This window comes from Rattus norvegicus, chromosome 13, assembly GCF_036323735.1.
Source record: "Rattus norvegicus strain BN/NHsdMcwi chromosome 13, GRCr8, whole genome shotgun sequence".
Classification (NCBI taxonomy): domain Eukaryota; kingdom Metazoa; phylum Chordata; class Mammalia; order Rodentia; family Muridae; genus Rattus; species Rattus norvegicus.
The window spans coordinates 44,695,449-44,721,055 of record NC_086031.1 but is presented as its reverse complement, the minus strand read 5'-3'; the positions used below and the strand labels follow the sequence as shown (position 1 = coordinate 44,721,055).

At 44.5% G+C, this 25,607-nt stretch overlaps 1 protein-coding gene across 21 annotated transcripts in view; it reads left to right on the top strand.

Moving 5' to 3' along the window:
- The window catches only part of Pfkfb2 (6-phosphofructo-2-kinase/fructose-2,6-biphosphatase 2), a 43,637-nt gene that overhangs the window by 6,080 nt on the left and 11,950 nt on the right, over nucleotides 1-25,607 (top strand). For 8 of the 21 annotated variants that reach the window (XM_063272026.1, XM_006249708.2, XM_063272029.1 and 5 more), the window contains 13 exons: nucleotides 2,668-2,793; nucleotides 3,273-3,369; nucleotides 3,733-3,799; nucleotides 3,936-4,010; nucleotides 4,374-4,430; nucleotides 5,358-5,482; nucleotides 8,437-8,644; nucleotides 9,022-9,168; nucleotides 9,971-10,075; nucleotides 10,739-10,868; nucleotides 11,559-11,621; nucleotides 12,056-12,120; nucleotides 12,694-18,186. In XM_063272026.1, the coding sequence (XP_063128096.1) occupies nucleotides 2,668-2,793; nucleotides 3,273-3,369; nucleotides 3,733-3,799; nucleotides 3,936-4,010; nucleotides 4,374-4,430; nucleotides 5,358-5,482; nucleotides 8,437-8,644; nucleotides 9,022-9,168; nucleotides 9,971-10,075; nucleotides 10,739-10,868; nucleotides 11,559-11,621; nucleotides 12,056-12,120; nucleotides 12,694-12,894 (1,466 nt within the window). In that variant the 3' untranslated portion in view covers nucleotides 12,895-18,186. Of the gene's footprint in view, nucleotides 1-2,667; nucleotides 2,794-3,217; nucleotides 3,370-3,727; nucleotides 3,800-3,935; nucleotides 4,011-4,373; nucleotides 4,431-5,357; nucleotides 5,483-8,436; nucleotides 8,645-9,001; nucleotides 9,169-9,970; nucleotides 10,076-10,738; nucleotides 10,869-11,558; nucleotides 11,622-12,055; nucleotides 12,121-12,693; nucleotides 18,187-19,285; nucleotides 21,314-25,607 lie in introns of those variants that run through there. The other 13 variants (XM_039090338.2, XM_006249709.5, XM_063272031.1 and 10 more) reach the window with 10 other exon arrangements.

Genomic DNA, 25,607 nt, shown 5'->3' with positions numbered 1-25,607 from the left:
GATCAAGAACCATTACTCGCCTAGACACCCTCCCAGATAAGCATGGAGAACACAGTCATGTTTTCCATGGGGCCTTCTGTCAGGTGCTAAATCGATGGCCAAGAACCAGCAGATTAGGCTGAATAGGTAGTCATGAGATCAGTAGTGTGGTTAAGAAGCCTGACCTTGACTTTCTTTTGTGGTCCTGTGGGCCAAGCTCTTCCCTTCTCTAGGCTTTAGTTTGCCCATTTATATGAAAAAAACTGCCAATCTCTCATTTTGACTAAGCAGATTCATAAAGAGAAAATGAGTTGAAGCTGGATAAAGCCAGCTTAATTTTGAATAAAGAAGACAAAAAATTTCAGGGTTGAAACAGTTTTCCACATTAAGAAATGCTGTCACAGTGTCACCAGGTCAGTCAGTGTGAAGTACCTTCCATTCAAAGTTAGGTGGTGCTTTTGCTTTTTAACAGACAGGAAACCATCCTCCTAATTTTATCAGTGTGGCAGTTTGAGAGAGGAAGTGTTATTTAGTTTATAGTTTTGTTTTCCTTTCTCTTTTCCCAGAAAATGAGAAGCCTCGGTTATACCAGGTGTGTGAAGCCCTGGTTATAGCAGGTGTGTGTGTGTGTGTGTGTGTGTGTGTGTGTGTGTGTGCGTGTGCAGGCCCCCTCTTGCTTAGGCATGTTCTAGCCCAAGGCTGGTGGTGTGGTGCTGAAGAGTATGGTATGGAATACCTGTGGCACAAGCCAGTGTTTTCTTTTGTTCTTAGCTCTCATTGTCCAGTATGGTGAACACAGAGCAGCCACTCCCTGGTTTCTTGCAGAGCAGCTCCTAAGCATGTTCTCTTTCTAAATTCGGGGGAGGGAACAGCACCTTGGGGAAAGTGGCTAACGAGCTGTGGCAGAGAGGCCCTTAAGTGCAGCTCATGTGCCAAGTCATTGCACATGCAGAGGAGTCTGCATTAAGGGAGAACATGAAGACTCAGGGATTTTACTGCTCCACCAGATGCCAGGTAGGGCTGTTTGCCTGCTGGGGTCAGTGCTCAGTGACTTAGGCCACAGAGGCTCTGTGCTGCTGTTCACTCATCTCCAAGCTCCTTGTTTGAACAGAGATGAAAACTGCTTATGCTGTTGCATTTCCTGTCTTGGAGCTCCTTGCCCAGTCAGCAATATCCCCTATGCAACAGGACTCTCGTAAGTGGTCTCTTAGTTCCTTTTGAAGGAAAGAATCCAGGCAAGAGACATTTAATAGACTGCTCAAACAGAACTGTGTTTAGCAAAGTGAAACAACCTTCAAAGCAGGGAACAGCCCAGTTGGTTCTGAAATGTGGGTTTTAAAGAAGCTTTTATGAGTATCTTGTAGGTGGGTACCTTTCTCCTCTCAAATTGTGGTAGGCCACATGTCCTTTTTAACTTAGTTCTTCCCATGTTCCCTACAAAAGGGGAGGTGTCACCACAGCAGTGTACATGGTATGATTTCAGATCTTTCGAGAACACAGATCCTTAGTAGAGCACGTGGATGGGAAATGACCTGGCTTGCTAAGAGCAGCCTCACTGCAGCTTTCGAGATGCTTAACCTCAGAGTGGCTTGCTTACCCTCTTGTGGCAAATGTTGAGGGCCCCTTTTGCAAAAGGGTGCCGGGAAGCAGAAGCTCAGGGTGTATTTTTTCCCTTTGTTGTCTATGCAGTATTTCTCCATGGAGAGCGCCTTCAGCTTGACCTCTCCTGGATAACCTCAGCGTGGGTCTTGACTTCAAGAAAGAGGTGGCCAGGCACAAATGCAGGACTTTTCTCTACCACTGCTCTGTGGCAGCACGGACAGAGAAACCAGTTCCTTTAGCAAACTGACAAGGCCTCTTGTTAAGGAGAAAAACTGTCTGGGAAGCACGGGTGTGCTTCCAATACTAGGTTGACACTTAACTAATTTGTGTATTGTACAGTTCATTAGCCCTCTAAGCTCCAACCCGGTGAAACTTAAGTTTGTGGACATTCCGGAAATAAGCTAGTTACTGTGGAAAGGGAATGACACAGCAGTGTTGCCCAGCAGTCATCCTGCTTTTACATGTGCTGTTGAGGCAGGCAAGCCTCCGTGCCCTCCTGTTGGATCCTGAACCTTTGTGGAGTCTAGTCAGACCTTTACCCTGTAGGCTTTGCCGACCAAATGTCACTAGTTTAGAAATTAAAGTAAAGGAGGAGCTCATGAATGTTGTGGCCAAAATAATTTGAGATAGTTGTTTTTTTTTTTTTTTTTCAAAGATCATCAAGATCTTGTCTGAGGCTCTGGAGGGATGGGTGGGATCCTCAGTGGAGAAGCTCTGGGATCTATTTTAAAGTCAGCTCAGTTTGGGGTAAATAGAACCATAGCTACAGTGTTATTAGGCATTCTCTCTTCCTAATCTTGCATCCTATTTCTTTTCATCCTGGGAGTCTCTCTAAAGACTTGGGAAAGAAATGCCTTGGTGTGGATACTTTATGGAAGGCTTCATGACCCTTTAATTCTGTTTCAAGAGGATATGCCGAATATAGCCACAGTTTGCCTTCTTACCCTTCTTGGACCTTTGCCCTATAGGTTTATGAGGATTAAATGAGTTGATGACTATGGAATGTCTCATCTCATGCCTAAACCCCATGAGACGTGTAGTCAGTTTTTAGCTCTATCTGTTTCCTTTTTTTTTTTTTTTTTTTAGCATGGGCTTCCTACATGACCAACTCCCCAACACTCATTGTTATGATTGGCTTGCCAGCCCGGGGTAAGACTTATGTGTCCAAGAAATTAACACGCTACCTGAACTGGATTGGAGTACCTACCAAAGGTAGGTGCTGGCCATTCCTTGGGAAGGGAGTTGATTAGTTATGGGACCCCACAGGTCTCTGAGAGACTTAGTCTTCTTAGCCTCAAGGTCATATAGTGTTTCTGATAAAAATAAAGATTGCTTCTCCATTTGCTGAATGTGTTTCCTGTCCCTAGACTTGTTTCCTCCAGGCCCAGGCAGATCATCCTAGTTTTGATAGAACAGCTTTGGTAAAAGTATTCAGAATTAAATGAGAAGGTGGTATGTCAAAAACCTGGGCACATGTGTCATATTTTTGAACCTTACTCATACTTTGGTGAAACAGTAGTCGAGGAGATAGAACCTCAGCTTCAGACTCTCCTTGTAAGTCAGGACTTTAACCCAACTTTTCCTAATTTGATATTGTTTCCAACATACATGGTGCCTTTTCCATCCCACTGGCCAGTCTGTTAGGCCAAGAAGTCTCCTTTAGTGGGGCCATCGTATTGTTTTTGCTGCAGTGTTTAATCTTGGTGTATATCGACGGGAAGCAGTCAAGTCCTATAAGTCCTATGACTTCTTTCGACATGACAATGAAGAGGCCATGAAGATCCGCAAGTGAGTCTTTTTAAAGGCCTGACTTAAGTCCACTGTTTTTAGGCATTAGTGAGATTGAATGTGTTAGGGTCCTGTTTTTCTCAGGAAATAGCTTGAGGGGATACTAAGAGAAGTTATTAGGTTGAAAGACTAGCTTAGGCTGGGTGGTGGCAGACAGGACTCTAGAAGATGATTTTATGTGATGGCTAAAGAGGTATATAAATCCTATGAATTGGACGGGGGGAAGTTGTAGGATGGTGTATGAACTCCGTGGGAAACTGGGAGATTTAGTTAGGGCAGACACAGAGAGGCTGAAGTGAAGTGACGGCTGCAGCTGTGTTTGATCTTAGCTCTCTGCACTGATTTTCTTTGTTCTCATGTCAGACAGTGTGCCCTGGTGGCACTGGAAGATGTGAAGGCCTACTTTACTGAAGAGAGTGGGCAGATCGCGGTAAGCCTCCTTGTGTGCTTTCCCTCTTCATGTCCTCTCTTGCAGCATTCTGGCTACTCAGCCCTATCGAGAATCAGTCTTGGGTGAGCTCTCAGTTTTTCTTCTGATTCATTTACTTTGTATGCTTTCTGTGTAGGTGTTTGATGCCACCAATACCACTCGGGAGAGGAGGGACATGATTTTGAACTTTGCCAAGCAGAATGCCTTCAAGGTGGGTTCTGACTCTGTGCTGGAGGAAGAGAGGAGTGGAGGTTGGGGGCGGGGTGGAGAGATAGGAGTGGAACCTGTGTCTCTGCTTAGCTCAGGATTTGGATATCAGAGTTTGTCCCCTCAGGGCGTATGCCTAGTCCTTGAGTGTTTTCTCTTTAGATCCTTTCTTTGACCTTTAGTTGACCTGTCTATGTTAGAGCTAGGAGATGTAGTAAGGTCTGTTTTTAACATGAAGAGGCCTGGAAGGCCACTTTATGAAGCAGATCCTGAAGGTGTGGTTGCTGGGTGGAATAGATGAGCATGTGCTTTCAGTGAACAAGCTGGCATTTTTGACAGGTTTGTCATGCCTTCTCTCCATGCCCAGGTATTCTTTGTGGAATCTGTGTGTGATGATCCTGATGTCATTGCTGCCAATATTCTGGTGAGTGTCATTTCTGTCGTTATCAGTCAGCCAGTCTGTCTCTCTTGTGTGTGTGTGTGTGTGTGTGTGTGTGTGTGTGTGTGTGTGTGTGAGTGTGTGTGTGTGTATTCATGTTGACTCTGGGTATCGAAAGGAGACAGACAGGGTTATCATCCATCATAGTGATCTTTACTTGAGAGCATTTTGTATCTTTATACTCTTCCTTTGGGAAGAGTCTGGGTCTTTGAGGAATACGGTAAAAATGAGTTGTTGAATGGGGAACAGCTTAGATTATGGGAATCCTGGTTTTGTGTTCTGATATTACCTGACACTGAGACCTAAATATTGCACCAAATTAGACTTAATTTTTCTGCCCAGCCACCTCATAGGAAGGTCGTGTATTCTTCAGTTGTCTAATGTTCTGACAGCATTGAGTATTGTACTTCTGTGCCTTATGGACACCTCACCAGACAGTGCATCGGCTAGGTTGTGTTTTGTTGTGTGCCAAGTAGACATCCTTGTATGCTCTCCCAGAGGTGCCCTTACATCATAGGAACTGTAGTTAATCTTACTTGAAGAAGAGACAGTGATTCCTAAGTCAAATACTGGGTCACATACCCTATTCTGAGTAGCAATGGAGGTGGGGATTAGAGCACATTCTGTGTTCCCAGGCAAATATATAAAGGGATTCTGGTTCAGAAGCAGCATTAGCTGCATAACTCCCTCTGTCCTTTAGCCAAAGGCAGGCACATGACTCCCCACTGTCTTCCCTTTCTTGGTTGCCAGGGTCACAGGACAGGATGAGAGTGTTCAGTGCATGGGGAATGCCAGGGCTCTAGTGAAAAGCTTCCTTACAGACTTCTTTTTCTGTTCTTCAGAAGAGGCCATTTGTAGGAGGGCTCTTAAGAACAGAACTCTGACCAGGCCTTTATGTTCCTGTGATTTCAGGAGGTAAAAGTGTCAAGCCCTGACTACCCCGAAAGGAATAGGGAGAATGTGATGGAGGACTTCCTGAAGAGAATTGAGTGCTACAAGGTCACTTACCAGCCCCTTGACCCAGACAACTATGATAAGTAAGATCTAACACCATAATCTGAGGGTTGAGGCAGAAAGAAAATTGTCTTTCTCTCTTTTGGTCTCTTAATTTCTTCTGGTAATCTAAACCTATGATATTTCTGTCATTTCACAGAACAGAGTTTTATTGTGATATTGTCTTAGTTAGAATTACCATTGCTATGATGAAATACCATGAACAGAAGTAAGTTGGGGAAGAGAGAGTTTATCTGGCTTGGACTTCCACGTTATCATCTATCATTGAGGGAAGTCAGGGCAGGAACCTGGAGGCACGAGCTGATGCAGAGGCCACTGTAGAGGTGCTGCTTACTGGCCTGCTCCCCAGGGTTTGCTCAGCCTGCTTTCTTATAGAACCCAGGACCACCAGCCGAGGGATGGTACCGCCCACAATGGACTGTGCCCTTCCCCATCAATCACCAATTAAGAAAATGCCCCACAGCCTTATTTTTATGGAAGCATTTTTCTTAATTGAGAATGTTTTTTTAAAAATTCTCCTCTCAGATGACTTAAGTTTGTGTTAAGTTGACTTAAACCTAGCCAGCATAGATATTTATGTGGGTTGTATATTTTATTTAACCATGCTTAACCTTATTTTCTTATCAGCTTTTCTTCTCTAGTTTCTAGAGCAGTAATTCTTAATTTGTGGGTCCTGATCCCTTTGGGAGTTGAATGACCCTTTCACAGGGATCACATAACAGATATCCTGCATGTCAGATATTTACACTATGATTCATAACAATAGCAAGATTACAGTTATGAAGTAGCAATGAAGATAATGTTATGGTTGGGGTCAGCACAACATGAGGAACTATACTAAAGGGTTGCAGGTTAGGAAGGCCAAGAAGCACTGCTCTGGAGGGAGGCCTTCCATCTAAGTGTTATTGACATTTTGAACTCTGGAATTCTTTGTCGAAGGGGCTACTCTATGCATTCTAATGTGTTTAGTAGTCTCCCTGGCCTCTGTCTACTTGGTGCTAGGAACGGATCCAAGCTGTGATGACTGAAATGTTTTCAGACACTACCAAATGTCTCTTAGGGGCCCAATTATCTCTAGGTGGGAACCAGTGCTCCAGATTTAGCAAATCGGAACTAGAGTGCTGTAGGATATCCCTTGGAGATGTGTCATCAGTTTTAATCAATTTTAAAGTTTGCCTACCTCAAGGAGAAATGTCTGTCAGTGTTAGCCATGATGACTGTGGTAGTGTCTCATGACAGTGAGGCACAGAATACAGGGTTTGCCTGGGACAGGGTATACTAAAATGTTACGTCTGCGCTGAAGAAAGAGAGTATATGCATGGAAGCCTGAGGGGATGTTGCCTTTGGAAATGTGTTTTGTGTGTTTGAGACTAAGTCTCAAGGAATCCCTGCTGGCCTTGACTTACTATAGAACAGAGGATGACTTGAACTCCTGACACTCCTGCTTGAACCTCCACAGTGCTGGGATGATTGGGCACACAGTTGTATCTTGATGAAACAATGTTCTATTCACTAGCTTTCTCTGCATTCTGATAGAACACTTGGCATAGGGTACTCAGGAGAAGTTTGTTTTGTTCAGTGCTCAGCAGGTGCAGCGACTATGGCAGGGCAATCACAGGAGCAGGACTGCCTTCCCCCACAGTGGTGGGCAGCTGCTGCTTGCTCACATCTCAGAGGCTCACGTAGCAGAAAAGTTGTGCTCACCTAGCTTTCTCTTCCCCCTCCCCCCATCGTTTGATCCAAGATTTCAGTGTTTTCCTAGGATAACCTAGAACTCTGGGCAGTCCTGCGTCTGCCTCCTAAGTGCTGAGATTACAGGTGTGAGGCTCCATGATTGAATCCATTTTCTTCTTTTATTGAGTCCACGGCCTTCTAGGCCATGAGATGATGCTGTCCACAGTCAGGGTAAAGTTCCTCCCTTGTCTAGTCTTCTATGGGAACGCCGTCACAGACTTCCCAGAGGTGTGCCTCCCTGGTTCCCTAGGCATTGCTTAATCCAATCACTCTGATGATTAAAAGCAGCATTTAGGGCATTTAATAAGACGTCGTGGGCAAGCAAATGGAATCATCGTGACTGTAATGTACGGCACAGTGTTAAATTGCTGCAGTCATCTCATGGTTTGAACTCTTCATTTTCTTCAGATGGGTTTCTCAGAGTACAAGTATTTAGAAACATTTCCATAATAAATGGCTGAAAGGCACTGCCCTAGATATGACATAAAGAGATATCTCTAGTTTGCTCTAAGTCCTGTGTAGGGAAGCATTCTAGAGGGATATTTTTGTTTATAAGTACGTAGTATGTTTATAGAGTTTTATCTCTGATGGTAGGTCGACGGTGAGTTACCTTATTGTACACTTTCCCTTCATCATAATTTTGAAAAAGCTCTTATTACTTTAAATTGAAGAAAAACCCTGTGACTATAAAGCAAATAGTTTGCAGCCATGTCTTTGAGCAAGGCTGATGAGGCACAGAGGTAAAGCGGGCATCCTTGCACCATGCAGTCTGTTCTCTCCTCTCCTCCCCCGGGTTGCCATGTTCTCTCTAGATTTTGACCACATCATGGGAGGCCCAGATGTCTCACAAAATTTTGAATTTAGCAAAATCTTCAAGTCAGTCCCTGGAAAGCCTGAAATTCTTTCAGGCTTAGATATGCTGCATGGCACAGGTTGGACTCTGAAGAAATAGTGCATTCATGCTGGAAGTTAAAGAAATTGTATGCCATCTTGGTTGAGAAGTACTCTGTTTCTTGGCATTTGGCTCCATAAATGTGGCTGTGATAGGGGAAAGAGGAAAAGCTGATGAGGTCTGCAGTATTCAGATCACTCTCTAGACTTGTCTAGTTTGTCTTGAGAGCGTCAGACTGAAGCCCCTCCTACCTTAGCCTCCTAAGTGCAGGTGCTTGATAGCCTTGCTGCCCACCCACCTCATCCTACTGTCAGACTTTCTTACCATGGACTTTCCTTCCCCCTGTCCCAGGGACCTCTCGTTCATAAAGGTGATGAATGTAGGCCAGAGGTTTCTGGTCAACAGAGTTCAGGACTACATCCAGAGTAAGATTGTCTACTACCTGATGAACATCCATGTCCATCCTCGCACCATCTATCTGTGCCGGCACGGAGAGAGCGAATTCAATCTTTTGGGAAAGATTGGGGGTGACTCTGGCCTTTCGTTGCGAGGAAAGCAGGTGAGCAGTTAGCCAGCAGGCTGGATTTCCTAAGCTTAGAGTCAGAAGGGCATGCTGGAGGTCATCTGCTTATCCCTCCTGCTTAAATCCCATTCGGGCTTAGGCAGGGCTTTCACATAGCCAGACAAGTGCTAAAGATGCTCTCTGCTTACTGTTCCTAGCTCTGGATTACTGTCTGGGTCATTTGAGACCTTTTCTGCTGTGATCATTCAGCCATCAGAAAATTATTGGGCACCATTTGTGATGAGAATCCAAAGGGCTCTAATAGAATTTATTCCTCTTGGGTTTATAGTTCGGCCATGGCTAGTAGTCTCTTTGTGCATTGCATGTATGGTGGGATATGTTTTCTTTGTTTAGCTTTGATTTCCAAACCCCAGTTTGCTCAGGCTCTGAAGAAGTTTCTGGAGGAACAGGAGATCCAGGACCTCAAAGTGTGGACAAGCCAGTTGAAGAGGACAATTCAGACTGCTGAGTCTCTTGGGGTGACCTATGAGCAATGGAAGATCCTAAATGAGATTGATGCTGTGAGTAGGCATTTCTGGTCAACGAGTTATTATTTAGGGAACTTAGAAAACCAGAATCAACTAGAAACCAAGGAATCTAAATCCTGAATCCCTGACTGCTCTAGTGCCTGAACCTAGTGTGAGAGCCAAGCCTGTGAGTGCCTGAGCCATTCTGGCATCTGCAGAGAACAGTGCTAACAAGCACTCATTTCATTTCCCTCCTTGGAAAAGGAAATGCCCAATCACCCAATTCTATAATGCTTGCTTTAATCAACTTGTCAGCACCTCTGAGCAAGTCCTCCATATTTCCCTTAGCAGTTCTTACCACTTATTCCAGATATACATTTCTTTTGTTTTATTGACACCAGGGCTCACTCTCAGCTCAGGTTGGCTGGGAACTTCCTGCCTCAGCATCTCAGAGGTTGAGAGACCAGGTGTGAATCACCATGCCCAGCTTAGACGATTTTCTTTCCATCCTTCTCCACCCTTTTATCCATCCCACAGGATTTCTCTTCCCCTCAGTTTCCTCCCCTCCTCTGATTCCTGCTCCTGGTACCCTGCAGACTCTTCCTGACCTGTGACTTCCCTTGTAGTAGTAGGATAGGGTGGTAGCTCAAGCTAGAGAAACCACCTCTCTCTACAGTGCCCCCATCCTATCCAGGGCACTTTGTGACACCCTGACATCCTGGCATAGACAGCTGCAGTGCAAGGGCTCAGCACAGGGCCTCAACACATAGTGGAGCAGTGGTGTTCTGAGATGTCATCGTCCTCATCTGAGGTGGAGAGACTGCCTATGTCCTGACTCTGCTATGGCTCTTTGTAGGGCGTGTGTGAGGAGATGACTTATTCGGAGATCGAACAACGGTATCCAGAGGAATTTGCACTTCGAGATCAAGAGAAGTATCTGTATCGATATCCTGGTGGGGAGGTGAGTCTTCCCTCTGTGTAGCCGTCTAGTACTTTGCTGGGCACTGACCTGAAAGAGAGAAGAGAGGGTGGGTTAGGCACCATTTGTTAACCTGTCTTAGGTCAGACTGTTGAATTCAGCTCAGACCACCCGTGCCTGACACTTGATGAATTGGTTAAGCTCTCTAGGGAACAGGGTGAGAAGATCGAGTTGAGAATGTTGAGAATAAACATGATCCTGCATTTTCCATTCTGTTCCTGCTACTTCAAAGCAGATAGAGTCACCAAGTGAGTAGGAGTTACTTCCTTACCATGTCTGAGGCACTATCCTTCACTGTCGATGTGGCCCCTACCATAGGGAAGTGTGTGTGGCAAAGGTAAATAGATGAAATAGCGGAGGTTCAGGAAGCCTGCAGAACTCTTTTGTTGCTCTACACACTGCTTCTTTTAGTGCGTGTGAGGAAAAGAGAAATAAATTGAATTCACACTTAACATTCCTTGAACTGTGTGTTTGATCTAAATATTGCTTCTGAAAGATCTGAGTCTTCTTTAGAAACCAGGCCTGGGGCAGTTAGGCAACATAGAGGCACTCCATGAGTAGTCTCTTGACTCTGGAACTCAGCCACCAACTTGGCTGCCAGCATGCTCCTGGCCTCTTACCAGCTCTCCTTACTTCCCCTCAAAGTCATACCAGGACCTGGTGCAGCGGCTGGAGCCTGTGATCATGGAGCTGGAGCGGCAAGGCAACGTCCTCGTTATCTCTCACCAGGCTGTCATGCGCTGCCTCCTGGCCTACTTCTTGGATAAAGGCGCAGGTGCCATTTGAGGGAAGGAGTGGGGGAGGGGGTAAGCACAGCCAGAGGGATAGGCTAGACTTGGTGGCAGCCAGATTCCCTTTCTTCCACTCATACTAGAGTACATTCTTCAGGCAGCAGCGAGGAGCTCCCAGCAGTCATTGCTCCGTCACTGGTCACTTGAGTCTGCTGCCACAAGAGCTGGCCGTGGAGGACGGCTGATCGATGCTGCCTGAGGGGCCAGCCTCAGGCTGACATTACTGGCAGCATCAGGGCTGGTGGTCGAGCAGTCAGTTTGTCTCTCAGCTATGACAGATGGTTTATGAGAGCAGTCTTCACCCTTTGGGGTGGGAGAAGAGCACTTGTTTTAGGAAAGCTCTTTCTTTCCCCAGTCAGCAGGCCACTTGAAGCCTTTGACTGACTCTGAATGCTCAGTGGGCCATGGTCTTATTTCCAAGAGGCCTTGGCTTCAGGAACTGGCCTTTTTTGTCTGTATTTCAGATCTAGATTGCCCTTCCTTCCTTCCTTCCTGACCACTCAGTAGTATGGGTGACTCCTTTGGATTTGACAGTTTCCTGAATTAGGGGAGAAGTGGTACAACTCTAGGTGATGGTCAGGGTGAAAAAACTCATGAGCCCTTACATTCTCTCTCCCTCGCATGACCTTGTTCTGTAATACTAAGACTTCCCTCCTGGGTCCTCCTTCTTTCAGATGAGTTGCCGTACTTGAGGTGCCCCCTCCACATCATCTTCAAACTTACTCCTGTGGCCTATGGTAACTATGAGCATGAGTCAGTGAGAGGTGGGACCACGGACTGTCGGGATGCAGCAGTTGTCTAAGGGATGTTCCATTCGTTGCTTCTGCTTGAGAACAGCATGTGCACGAGTCTGGGAGTACACATATGCCCCAGTGTATGCTTTGCTATGCTGAGACTAAAGTGTTCTTTTGAGTTTGCTCTTGACGGCTTTTCTCTTTTCCTCCTCCTCTCTTTCTAACCTACCCCACTTTGTTGGTTGTTTATGTCTTGTGCTTGGTTTGGTTTGGTTTTGCTTTGGGGTTGGGGGGTCTCACACTAGTTGGTTCTAACTTGGAACTCCAGCTAGTGTGGGGCCTATGACAATCCACCTGCCTCAGCCTCCAAGTACTGGGTTTTCAGGGGGTGAGCCGTCATGCTTGGCTTTGACAGTTCTTCCTTCCTGTTTTTTCAGGTTGCAAAGTGGAAACAATTACACTGAATGTGGAAGCTGTGGACACACATCGTGACAAGCCAACTGTAAGTATTTTCTGCTCACCCTGAATCTTGGAATCAAGAGACTTGGGTTTCTTTTATGTACAAAACACAAATCCTGAATTCATGTTCTCTATGTCTCTTTACTTCCAAGAGGCAAAGATGAGGCAATTTTTAGTTCTTTTAAACGAGTACTTCTTTACGAATCTTAGCCTTGAAAGTTAGCATCTGGGAATTGAGTTCAATGTAGAAAGTGTTTGCAGAGGTAAAAAATGTACAAATTCCCTGCTGTACCCCTAGGGAAGCTTTCATTTACAAAGCAGGATTCAGGGGGGCATTGCCAGTGTATCAGTAGATGCAGGTCACCTCCATGGTCTGTTCTTGGCAACCAGTGTGGTTAAATAAACCCCTTTGTTGGTTCCCTTACTGCTCTTCAACATGATGGCCAGGCTTTTCCCATGACACCCCTTTTGTTCCTCCGGGGCTAGGGCCCAGACTATGACCTGTGTTCAGGAGGGCAGAAGGAGGAGCAGTTATGCTCAGGAGAGTTGTTTAACCTCTGTGGGTAAGGTTTTGGTATGGCTTTCATGTATGTGGTGTCCCTCCATTTCCAATCAGCACAACTTCCCCAAGAGCCAAACCCCTGTAAGGATGAGAAGGAACAGCTTTACGCCTCTGTCCAGTTCGAACACAATAAGGCGTCCAAGAAATTACAGTGTTGGGAGCCGACCCCTCAAGCCCCTCAGCCCTCTCCGTGCCCTGGATATGCAAGAAGGGGCGGACCAGCCGAAGACCCAAGTCAGCATTCCGGTGGTGTGACTGTGTGTTTCCTCCAGCTATGGCCTCTTGCCCTTGTCACTAATCAATCAAGAAGTCACTTAACTGTACCCCACTCCTGTCCCAGTGTTAATCTGAACATGGAATCTGAGCTCAGACGTGTGCAGAGCAGCCATTCTCTAGTGTAAACACCTCAGCCGGGGGCAGGATGGCAAGTTGGGTTTTTAGATGAGATGATCTGACAGAAGAGGAGCCAAGCATGAGTCATAGACTTGGTTCTTCTGTTTCCTGATGTCTGACCCCAGTCTTTGTGAAGTGTGTGTGTGTGTGTGTGTGTGTGTGTGTGTGTGTGTGTGTGTGTGTGTAAGGGAGGGTTGCTGGGAGGAGTGCTGAGTAGAGTGAGATGTAGCAACCTATCTGTCCCTCATGTGTGTCTTTAAATCTGTCTTCATATCCTTAACTTCCCTGTCCTATAGCTTCTCTTTGGGCTGTCTGGCGTGATGCATGACATTGTGATGTCTTAAAGTAAGGGACTGTTGATAGCTATCTAAGCCCCATTGGTGCTGTCTGCACGCTGGTCTGGGTCTGCACTGGGAGAGTCTTTTCCCTTCCCTTCTCCCTTCCTCTCCAGCCAGGTCCAGCAAGGGTCAGCCCAGGCTACAGAACATCTACAGAAAGCCCTGGAGTTTGCAAATGGACATAGGGTGAGAGCACTTGCCTCTTTTCATGAGAAACATTCCTAAGTTTTTGCTGCCCTGGGGAACTGGCTCGAAGAATATGGATATGTCTGGGTTTGTGTTCCTACTTAAAGAGCCAGACAGTCCTTTGCTGGCTATGAAATGGGCCCAGGCTGAGGTGAAGTCTAGTTCTTATGAATTTACAGTGAGAACTTTTGTTCTACAGCTCTCATTTTCTTTGCCATTCTGGTAACTCCTGTAGCCCATGACCTTTGGGGCTGTTTAAAAGCACCACTGAGTCCTGAATTTCTCCAGGCGAAAGTGAGGCTCTTCAGTAAGTTCAGCGAAGCAGCTCATTGTTTACCAGTACCTTTTGGAATAAAATTTCCTAAAGCTAAGGTTTTACACAAAAAATTATTCTTTGATCATGAAAAAAGTTTTGATGATGAATTTATAACCTGTCTTATTGTGGGCATTTTGTTTATATAAGAAAATATCACAATATTTCAAGAAGTCTTCTGGGGTTTGGCTCTTGAAAGTTTATATGTATCTATTTCTTGCTTGAAGGGGATTCTCCATATTTGCCCAGGGCCTTGTGTTTGCTAACTCTGCTGCTAAGCTCATTACCAGCCCACTCTGGTACATGTTTCTAAGGGACACATCTAAAGATCTCATGAGATTTTTCAGAAGAAACAGGGGATTCCCTACCTCTCAGTTTGTCATATGGGACCAGGTGTTGAGAAAGTTAGCAGTTTTCTTTGTTTTTGTCTTTTTATAGAAAGCTTTTTGCCTAGTTCTTATCCAGAAACATTCCTTAGTCTGTGCTGTAGAATGTCTGAAATATCTACATACCTCTGTTCCCTTGAGACAGGCTGAGTACTGCTTTCGAACTCTAGAATTGGAGTCTTGATATTCGTTAAGAGTTAGTCCGAGGTTAAGAAGGCCCTGCGGAGCTGGAGAGATGGCTCAGTTATAACAGCACACGCTGCTCTTCCAGAGGCCCAAAGCTTGGTCCCTAGCATTCCCATTGAGCTGCTTACAGCAGCCTGCAACTGCAGCTCTGGGGCGTCTATGCCTTCCTCTGGGCTCCCCAGGTATTTTCACACATGGAGTTTGTATACACAGAGACACACAAATACACATAAATAATACTGAAACTAAATCTTTTCAGTCCCACTTTATGAATCTGAATAGAAAAATAACAGTCTATTGGTATCTTAGACAAAGTATAAGACTGGAAATTATGAATTATTGGTTCTGAAAAGACAATTCTTTGGAATTAGGTTGACTGAGTAACCCTCTCAAAGGCAGGCTGCTTTGTTAGAAAGGTATTCTAGATTCTAGTCCCATCTTTTATCTTTGGCACTGCAAGGGGGATATGCAGGAAATTACTAACTAAACGCATGTTCTTGGATCCATGCTGAAAATGCCCTCACAGTGTAGTGCACTGAGATGGAAAGCACGGGCTGCTGACAGCTGCCCTTGAGCCCTTACCTCTGCTCCATCCAAGACACAGTCACTGGGAATTCCAGTCAGGCAGTGTGCACTGTCCCCCATTTGCCTTTGGTGGTGGGCTCTGGGTGTGGTGTGGAAAACACATACAAAATGACAAAACAAAAATGTCAGTTTCCTGGACCTGGTGATTACAAACAAAAACAAAACAAAACAAAACAACAACAACAGCAAAGGACCTTTGAGAGGTCAGGCTTGTACAGGTGTTGAAGGCTGACTTTCTGAGGTCAGATAAACCTTCTAAGGGCTTGTTCCTGGAGAAGACTGTCTTCCTCACTCTGCGGCCATTAAGTGCATGTGGTTCTTCATCTAGGGTGGATTTTTAAACACACACACACACACACACATGCACGCACACACACACACACACACACACACACGCACGCACGCACGCACGCACACACACGCACACACCCATATGTATATTACATTTATACAAATATATACATATATCTGTGTGTATATACACACATGCATGCCACCATAACTAGAAAAAGGGATTATGAACTTGAAGGAGTGGGAGAAACCTTGGAAGAGTTTAATGGGGATCAGGAGGCCTAGAATACAGTACTCATGTGTGAAATATTAAAAATAAAATAAAAAGGCAAGAGATAGAATATTTGTGAAACAGTCTCACGTTCTGGAAGAGCTGACATTAGGGTAGAATATGGCTTGTCCTCTGATCGCTTCCTTGTTCTGTGGGCGTGAGACTGGAGGGGGTGGCGTGTCCTCCCACAGTGTGAGGATGAGGTGTGTGCGTGGTGTGGCTGGCACGTTTACACAGTTGCCTTGTCTACTGCTTAGTTATTGCAACTCTGGTCCAAACTGTCATTCAGTTTTTTTTCTGCTGCAAGGTAAGAGTAGTCCAGAGCTGCTGAGGTGGAAGAGGAAGAGCGTTGGTCTAACGGCTGCTGCGGGTCCAGCTCGTGAAAGGAGGCTTTTCTGACCACTTGGAATTGAGCTAGCCTGTTGTGAGTGCCGTCTTTAGGGGTGGACGCTCAGTGTGCTGCTTGCTCTTCATTCTCACCGTGTCAGTTCACTTGTACTCTGAGAAGGGCTGGGGAAGTCTTGTCATCCCTCTCCAGCAAGGACCAGAAGCTGGAACTGTGAGGCAGCAGGAGTTTCAGCTCCCTTCAGCTTTCAGAACAAGGTCCTTCAGAGTAGCTGAGCAGGAGTGGCGGGGAGACACGGAGTGGAAAGTACTCTAATCCCAGAGTTTAGGGAAGTTTTCCCTCTGCCCTTGTTACTTACTAGTGTGAGCTTTACCTGGATGTGCTGTGTCTGTGTGTCACAAACCCTGCAAAGAGAATATGACTTCTAGTGTACCTGGAGTTGAGGCTTTCAGTTTTCTCATGGGAAAAATAGGTGAAGACTTGAATCTACCTGTATAAAACAGGGAAGAAAAAATAATAGTTTATTTATTTATTTTTAACTCACAACTGAATGGGAGATAAAACCCGGGAAAATGGTGGGAGGGGTCCTGGAGATAAGGTTCAGTGATAGAGTTCTTGCCTATCCTATAGGAATCTGTGAGTTCCATCCCCAGTACTGCAGAAAACAAATACAAAAGACAAAACAATACTGAGTGAGAGAATCAGGAAAGGACTTGAAAGAGCAACTAGTACTGTCTGTCCTACCTTATTTCCAAATTAGAATTTACATTTACTGATGATTGGGGTAGAGCTTTTTCTCTTGGTAAATGAATCATTTTGTCATTTTTAGACATGCATTATGCTGTGTGCTTGCCATTAGTTCTGATTCCTAAGAAGGCAAAGTTAGGGATACAGCATGCTTCTGTTCCTAGAGCAAATGGTTGAGCATTTCAGACAAGGATCTACGTAATCCTTTTTGAAGTTGGTAGTTGATCTCCACACATCTTATTTAAAAAACAAACAGTATAATTGTTAGAAAATAAATCTGCCTGATGATTCTTCTGGAGACAGCTGTGTGATCTATGTCCCAGAGGAGCTCATTAGTGCTTGGAGTGACCGGTGGGCAGGAGAAAGATGCCAGGTAGTTGAGGCCGCTCTGAGTGGTGACGTTTCATGCACCCTTCACTACCTTGCCAGCTCAGAAGAATGCTGTGTTTGCTGTCAAATTTGTTTCAGTAAATCTCCCAGCTTTCCTAGATTGCCTTGTTTGTGTTTTAAGGCATTTCAACTTTAAAAATCCCTAACAGTTAAGCAGGACAGCTATGCAAGGTCTTGGCTCTTCCCCGGAGGTGACGGACACACATCAGAAGTGTGGCTAAGAATAGTTTTGTGGTGTCCAGAAGGCTAATGGTCTTTTTACCAGTAGTCCATCCTTCCTTATTGTGCTGACTGGTAGGATATGCACATGATTGTATTTCCTTGCTAGTATTCCTATAAGAAAAAAGTGAGCATTTTCCATGTTTCCTTTATGGAAAAGTTGTGTACACCATGACTTTTCACAGACAATATTGTATGACTGTGGTCCAACTTCTCATTATTTTTCAAAAGATGTAGGTTGTAGATTACTTGTGTAGCATTTTGTGATCCTAGTTTAGGTAATGCCAGAGGAGTTGTGACTTTACTTGAGGTCATTTTATTCAGTCTCCTGCTTTAGGGTAGAATTTTCCTTTTACTATCGATTCCTGAACCTTCTGCATCTTCTCCACCCTTCCCTGCTGTGGGCTGTAGTGTGCTCACTGAGAGTCTGCTGTTTTTAATCTACTCTTAATCTTACACAAAGGGAAATATCCTAAGAGTGGGTCAGACTCTTCCTTCCTGTGAGCCTTTCCCTGGCCCTGGGACTAATTTGCACGACTCGGTTTACAAACATTCTGAATTGTGTGTAGTCCACTTACTCAGATGTGGTTTTCCTGTGGCAGATGCAAAGGGCTGCTCACAAGTGGGCATGTGATGGAGAGACCTGAGCCTGCCTTGTTTGGATAGCAGTGGGCAGCATTGGGAAGCCCAGGAACAGTTTTATTGCAGATTTCCTAGGCACAGCTCTGCGGAAAGTGAAGATGTTAATCCTTAGTAGCATTCTGATTTATTCTCGTGATGTTGACAATGAAATCTTGCATCAGGTACATTTAAAGTATATAATTGTATTTGAACTGTGTTTTATGTGCATGTCTGTATAGAACGGGTTAATAAAATTGTTGAGTAACTTGAACTTATTGGAAGGCTTCTGGTTTTATTTTTATTTTTCGGTTTGTCTTCTGAGTTGTTCTTTCCACCTCCTGTCTTCTGAAGCTGCCTCACGCTTGCCAAGCAGAGCAACATAAGTTCTCAGATTGCTTCATGCCCGGTTATAGGCATGGCTCTCTTTCGCCACCTCCTGGGGGACGATGGGAGGGACACTATTGGTAGCAAGTAAATCAACTTTGGTAGTCATGCGCACTTTCTGGTACCTGTCCAAGAAATAAGAATTATAATAGACCATACAACACTTAACTTTTGTCATTTATTGTGCAGAAAAATTTGGAAGATCTTTCAGAATTCCCTGACCTGTTGTTTTTGCTGGTTCTAAGCAGACTTCAGCCTGCTTAGAAGTGAGACGGTACTTAACTTCTGGAGCAGGCAGATGGTTGGCCACTGTCCTTTTGCCTCATTCTACAGTGCTCTAGCGAGGACCAGAGCTCATTAGTAATGTAGAATCAGAGGCTTCCTCCAAAAACTACTAAACCAGGATTTTAACAGGATTACTAGGTGGTTGGATCCATAAGCACATTCAATACTTTAGAAACAAGCTTTCTAAGGGGAAGCATTTCTGACAAGGTAAATGTTAAATACCAGTTCAAGGTTAACCAAGCAGAGGTGGATCTACTCTGACTGCTCATGTCAGGGTGGAATAAGGTAACCATATCATTGGAACCCTTCTTAGAAGTGATATGACCTGTGGCTTCATTGGTACTGTGTGTGTGTGTGTGTGTGTGTGTGTGTGTGTGTGTGTGTGTGTGTGTGTGTGTGTGTGGTCTCTAGGCTGTTGCAGCCTGGATTACCACAGAGATCCAGCCCATCTGTGCTTTATATCTAAGACATGTAGCTTATGGTCCACATGCCCTATGACTGTCTTTCCCTTGTCAGGGAAAGAAGCCATTGAGGTTTACCTGAGTCCCCAGAGTCAAGGTGTGTGCAGGCACAGTAGTGACCTCACATGCGCTTCGACATGGGGATGCCGCAACAGTGGCAGGGTTGGGGACGGATTCTTTTTACTTTTCTTTGTTCATCATTCGGCTGTGGTATAACAGCTTTGCTTCTCTTTCTGACCCCTAGGAAGTGGAGAATGTGCTGGCTAAGCATAGACGCCCCTCAATGGCATCCCTCACTTTGCTCTCCTGATGTGAGGCTGAGGCCAGACCTCTCCGAGGAACTGGATCTACCAAAAAGCTTGGCATGCCAGCATCCCTGAGGCTAGAACAGGAAGTTAAGTGGGAACGTCTCATTTGAGGCTACCAACAGTAAGGCGTGGGAAACCTTCACTGCATTTCTACCCCTCATGCCCAACAGGAACATTACTACATTGTGCCTCAAAAAGTCGTCAACAGCCTGAGCAAGTTAGTTCTTGTCTCTTTTGAACCAAATTTGCAAATGCCATTCTAACAGAGGCATTCAGCATTCTACCTGTGGCCGACTGACTGCATCCTTAGCTGGAGATTTGCCTAATGTGTGAATGCACTGCTTCAGAATTGGTTTCTAGATGAGGGTGAACTTCAGGAAGCCTTTTCTGCTCCATGAGAGCTGCTCTTTTCACCGGACGGAGGAGAGCAGGGTGAAGTGCAGTCTGAGTGCTAGTGGTCGCCTCCTGCAGTGTGGGAGATGAGACAGAGCACCAGGTGAATGGAGGGCGTCGGAAACTAAGCTCGCAAGTGCTCTTCTCTGGTAGCAGAAGAGTAGTGTCCATGGTTCCCTTCCCACATAGAGAAGTTTTCCTTGTTCCATATCCTTTGGTGCAGGGTCTGGCTGCTGGACTTCCCCAAAGGGACCAACCCTTACATTCTCTCGTAGCTACTGTTTTCTCTCTGAGGCTTGTAACTCACACAGATAGACAGGACTGAACCAGTGCCTCCTGAGGAGTTGGGACTGAAGGGACCATCTCCAACCCATGAAGAAATAGAGATGGCTTCTTTTTTTTTTTTAAATTTCAAAATAGGCAGAAGCAGCCATGCCCCTGTGTCTAGTTGATGTCGTCTGTGGAAAGCTGTGCCTGTGCCTGCGGGAGCAGTGGGCCTATGCTCGGTGCCTGTTGACGCTGTCACTCCTGTGATCAGCAGGTCTCCCACAGCACGTGGCAGATGCGGCAAAGCCGTGGGGCATCTATGAGTGAGTGTCTCCTTCAGAAGAATCCGATTGCTGTCCGCAGGTCACTGAGTGTCTGATGCATACTCACTATTACCATGAGGGCACCCCTAGTGTTACTTCTGAAGAAGAATGCAGAAGCCACAAAGTGTACTGTACCTCACCAGTGTTACTGTGGTTCTTTGTTCCATTTCACTGAAGCTGCACACTTGTTGGGCAGAAAGATAAGTAGCAAGAAAAGTAATAAAATGTGCTTTTTCTAAATGTTCTTTCATACTGTAGACAATACTGGAGACTGTTACCCAAGGAGGATGTGATGAGCTGCTGGCAGTTCACTGACTCCCAGGCTGCTGCTTGCTTTCTATGTATGCATGTCCCTGGAGAGAGGCTCCCTCCTCCCTCTGCCTGGGACAGGCGTTTCCCCGTGGCTGATGCAGCATACTGTACTACAGGGTTTTTTTTCTTGTGGTATAGGATGCTCTCTGCATTGAAGTGCACCCCTTTCTGATGATCAGATGGTATTTTTATGAAGCTATTTATTTTGTGTGAGTTTGCATGTATTTATCAGAATGTCATTTCTGTTCTCAGTGTTCTGCTAGCATTGTAGGCGGCTTGAACGCTGAGCCTAATGTCTATAGTATTACCTTAAGTTAAATGTGTAGAGCGTAAATGTTTGTATATGTCAAAGAATGGTAACTGTTATGACTGTAGATTTTTCAATTTTTTTTCTTATTGATTTTATTATAAACCAAGAAATGTATTTCTCTGGAAAACAGGTTCTCTCTTAGATAAGTAAAACCATGCTAAAATATCTCAACAACATATACTGCTTTTGTAATAAGAAAATAAAGTTATTTTTAATTAAAAGGTACAATGAAATTTTCAATTCGCATGCAAAAACACATCATTTGATACATTACATATGCACAAAATATTAACATTTTCCAAAATGTACTTGAAAGTTTATTAAGGATGTTTGAAATTATTAAATGGTATCTGTTTCCAGCTATTGTGGTGTTTCAGTTAGTAACTATCAAGTTTCTCTAGCATTTCAAAGTCAATAGGATTGTTATAGACATTTGTTACTACTAGTCTAGACATTTATTCATTGATTTACAAATATTTAGCAGCTTCCTGTTGATTGCCCCGTAATGACTCAAACTAGTAATAACTAGTGCCCAACAACGCCGTCCTCCGCTACATGTGCAGCTGGAGCCATGGGTCTGTCCATGTGTGCTCTTTGGATGGTGGTTTAGTCCCTGGGAGCTCCGGTTGGTTGGTATTGTTCTTATGGGGTTGTAAGTCCCTTTAGCTTCTTCAGTCCTTTCTCTAACTCCTCCAATGGGGACCACATTCTCAATTCAATGGTTGGCTGAGAGCCTCCAGTTCCTAGAGGAAGGCACAAACAAGTCAGGTTAAACATATTTCCTTAAGTTTTGGGGGAGGGGTATTAATAGCCTTGGAGGCCATTGAGGCCCTTTTCCTGGTTGAAGAGCCCACCTCTGGTTTTCTTGATGACACTAGAAGGGCAGGCCCAGTACAGTTTCAATTACTGTATGAAAAGATGGCGGTGCCTGGGCATTGTTGAGTTCTATTAAGGTAACGCTACTTCCTCCTGATCAAAGAAACAGGATCTAAGCTTTACCTCTGTCCTTGGGTAGAGACCTGACATTCCGAGCCTCCCAAAACATTATATACTATTGTCTGCTGTTAAGAGTTAAATAACTGGACCTGTCAATCAACTAGCCAGGAGTCCACCCACAGGAAATCTGGTTTGTTTGATGCAATGTTAAGGAGAGGGGGGGAATAATAATAAAATCAGGCAGTGTGGTGGTTTGAATATATTTGGCCCAGGGAGTGGCACTATTAGGAGGTGTACCCTTGTTGAACGAAGCATGTTACTCTGGGAGTGGGCTTTTGAGACCCTTCTAGCTACCCAGAAGACAGTGTTCTCCTGGTTCCCTTCAGAACAAGATGTAGAACTCTCAGCACCTCCAGCCTCAAGCCTGCCTGGATGCTGCCATGTTTCCTGTCTTGATGATAATGGACTGAACCCCTGAACCTGTAAGCCAGGCCCAGTTAAATGCTGTCTTTATAAGAGTTGATTTGATCATGGCGTCTCTTCAAAGCACTGGAAACCGTAAGACAAAAGTTGGTACCAGGGATAGGAGTATTTCTCTGAGAGGCCTTACCATTTTTTTGTTTGGAGGAATGTGGACTTTGGGACTTTGGATTTGGGGGATAGTGGAATGCTTTAAGTGGGGTTTAATGGACCATTGGTAAGAGTAGGAATACATTGGTGCTGATGGTGATTTGAACTGTGTAGATTTGGTCCAAGAGTTTTCAATGGAGAAGTTAGTATGTGGCCTAGAAACTGTTGTTGCATGTATTTTTAAAAAATACTACCTCCTTTCCCGGGAGCTGCTGCCAGTGCTCTGGCCCCTCCCGGTTCCCTTTTGTCCATCAGTTTATTTTCACCAAGTGCCCAGCACCTACCCAGTTTCCCTCTCTCACCACCTTTGCTCAACAGATGAAAAACACCCAGACAGCTTTTATTACTTTACAATTGCTGAGCTCAAATACCTCCCGCCTGGAAATGTATTCCCTTAGTAATTTAGTATCCCCATCTCTTCTCCTGCCCTAAGCTTAATGGCTCAAATCAGCTAGCCTCCACTGATCTCCTTGGCTATCTGGTGGTGGAGGCTGCCGGTTCTAGCTTCCCCAAGATTTTTTTTTTAATGGGATATATTTTTTTTCTTTTTTTTTTCTTTTTCTTTTTTATTATTAACTTGAGTATTTCTTATATACATTTCGAGTGTTATTCCCTTTCCCAGTATCTGGGCAAACATCCCCCTCCCCCCTCCCCTTCCTTATGGGTGTTCCCCTCCCAACCCTCCCCCCATTGCCGCCCTCCCCCCACCAGTCTAGTTCACTGGGGGTTCAGTCTTAGCAGGACCCAGGGCTTCCCCTTCCACTGGTGCTCTTACTAGGATATTCATTGCTACCTATGAGGTCAGAGTCCAGGGTCAGTCCATGTATAGTCTTTAGTTAGTGGCTTAGTCCCTGGAAGCTCTGGTTGCTTAGCATTGTTGTACACATGGGGTCTCGAGCCCCTTCAAGATCTTCCAGTTCTTTCTCTGATTCCTTCAACGGGGGTTCTATTCTCAATTCAGTGGTTTGCTGCTGGTATTCGCCTCTGTATTTGCTGTATTCTGGCTGTGTCTCTCAGGAGCGATCTACATCCGGCTCCTGTCGGTCTGCACTTCTTTGCTTCATCCATCTTGTCTAATTGGGTGGCTGTATATGTATGGGCCACATGTGGGGCAGGCTCTGAATGGGTGTTCCTTCAGTCTCTGTTTTAATCTTTGCCTCTCTCTTCCCTGCCAAGGGTATTCTTGTTCCCCTTTTAAAGAAGGAGTGAAGCATTCACGTTTTGATCATCCGTCTTGAGTTTCATTTGTTCTAGGCATCTAGGGTAATTCAAGCATTTGGGCTAATAGCCACTTATCAATGAGTGCATACCATGTATGTCTTTCTGTGATTGGGTTAGCTCACTCAGGATGATGTTTTCCAGTTCCAACCATTTGCCTACGAATTTCATAAACTCGTTTTTGATAGCTGAGTAATATTCCATTGTGTAGATGGACCACATTTTCTGTTTCCATTCCTCTGTTGAAGGGCATCTGGGTTCTTTCCAGCTTCTGGCTATTATAAATAAGGCTGCAATGAACATAGTGGAGCACGTGTCTTTTTTATATGTTGGGGCATCTTTTGGGTATATGCCCAAGAGAGGTATAGCTGGATCCTCAGGCAGTTCAATGTCCAATTTTCTGAGGATCCTCCAGACTGATTTCCAGAATGGTTGTACCAGTTTGCAATCCCACCAACAATGGAGGAGTGTTCCTCTTTCTCCACATCCTCGCCAGCATCTGCTGTCCCCTGAGTTTTTGATCTTAGCCATTCTCACTGGTGTGAGGTGAAATCTCAGGGTTGTTTTGATTTGCATTTCCCTTATGACTAAAGAGGTACTTTATATTATTTGGGTCTATTATGAAGGGTGTCGTTTCCCTAATTTCTTTCTCGGCTTGTTTTTCTTTTGTATAGAGGAAGGCAACTGATTTATTTGAGTTAATTTTATACCCAGCCACTTTGCTGAAGTTGTTTATCAGCTTTAGTAGTTCTCTGGTGGAACTTTTGGGATCACTTAAATATACTATCATATCATCTGCAAATAGTGATATTTTGACTTCTTCTTTTCCGATCTCTATCCCCTTGACCTCCTTTTGTTGTCTGATTGCTCTGGCTAGAACTTCAAGAACTATATTGAATAAGTAGGGAGAGAGTGGGCAGCCTTGTCTAGTCCCTGATTTTAGTGGGATTGCTTCAAGTTTCTCTCCATTTAGTTTAATGTTAGCAATTGGTTTGCTGTATATGGCTTTTACTATGTTCAGGTATGGGCCTTGAATTCCTATTCTTTCCAGGACTTTTATCATGAAGGGGTGTTGAATTTTGTCAAATGCTTTCTCAGCGTCTAATGAAATGATCATGTGGTTTTGTTCTTTCAGTTTGTTTATATAATGGATCACGTTGATGGTTTTCCGTATATTAAACCATCCCTGCATGCCTGGGATGAAGCCTACTTGGTCATGGTGGATGATTGTTTTGATGTGCTCTTGGATTCGGTTTGCCAGAATTTTGTTGACTATTTTTGCGTCGATATTCATAAGGGAAATTGGTCTGAAGTTCTCTTTCTTTGTTGTGTCTTTGTGTGGTTTAGGTAGAAGAGTAATTGTGGCTTTGTAGAAGGTATTCGGTAGTGATCCATCTGTTTCAATTTTGTGGAATAGTTTGGATAATATTGGTATGAGGTCTTCTCTGAAGGTTTGATAGAATTCTGCACTAAACCCGTCTGGACCTGGGCTCTTTTTGGTTGGGAGACCTTTAATGACTGCTTCTATTTCCTTAGGAGTTATGGGGTTGTTTAACTGGTTTATCTGTTCCTGATTTAACTTCGGTACCTGGTATCTGTCTAGGAAATTGTCCATTTCCTGAAGATTTTCAAGTTTTGTTGAATATAGGTTTTTATAGTAAGATCTGATGATTTTTTTGAATTTCCTCTGAATCTGTTGTTATGTCTCCCTTTTCATTTCTGAATTTGTTAATTTGGACGCACTCTCTGTGTCCTCTCGTTAGTCTGGCTAAGGGTTTATCTATCTTGTTGATTTTCTCAAAGAACCAACTTTTGGTTCTGTTGATTCTTTCTATGGTCCTTTTTGTTTCTACTTGGTTGATTTCAGCT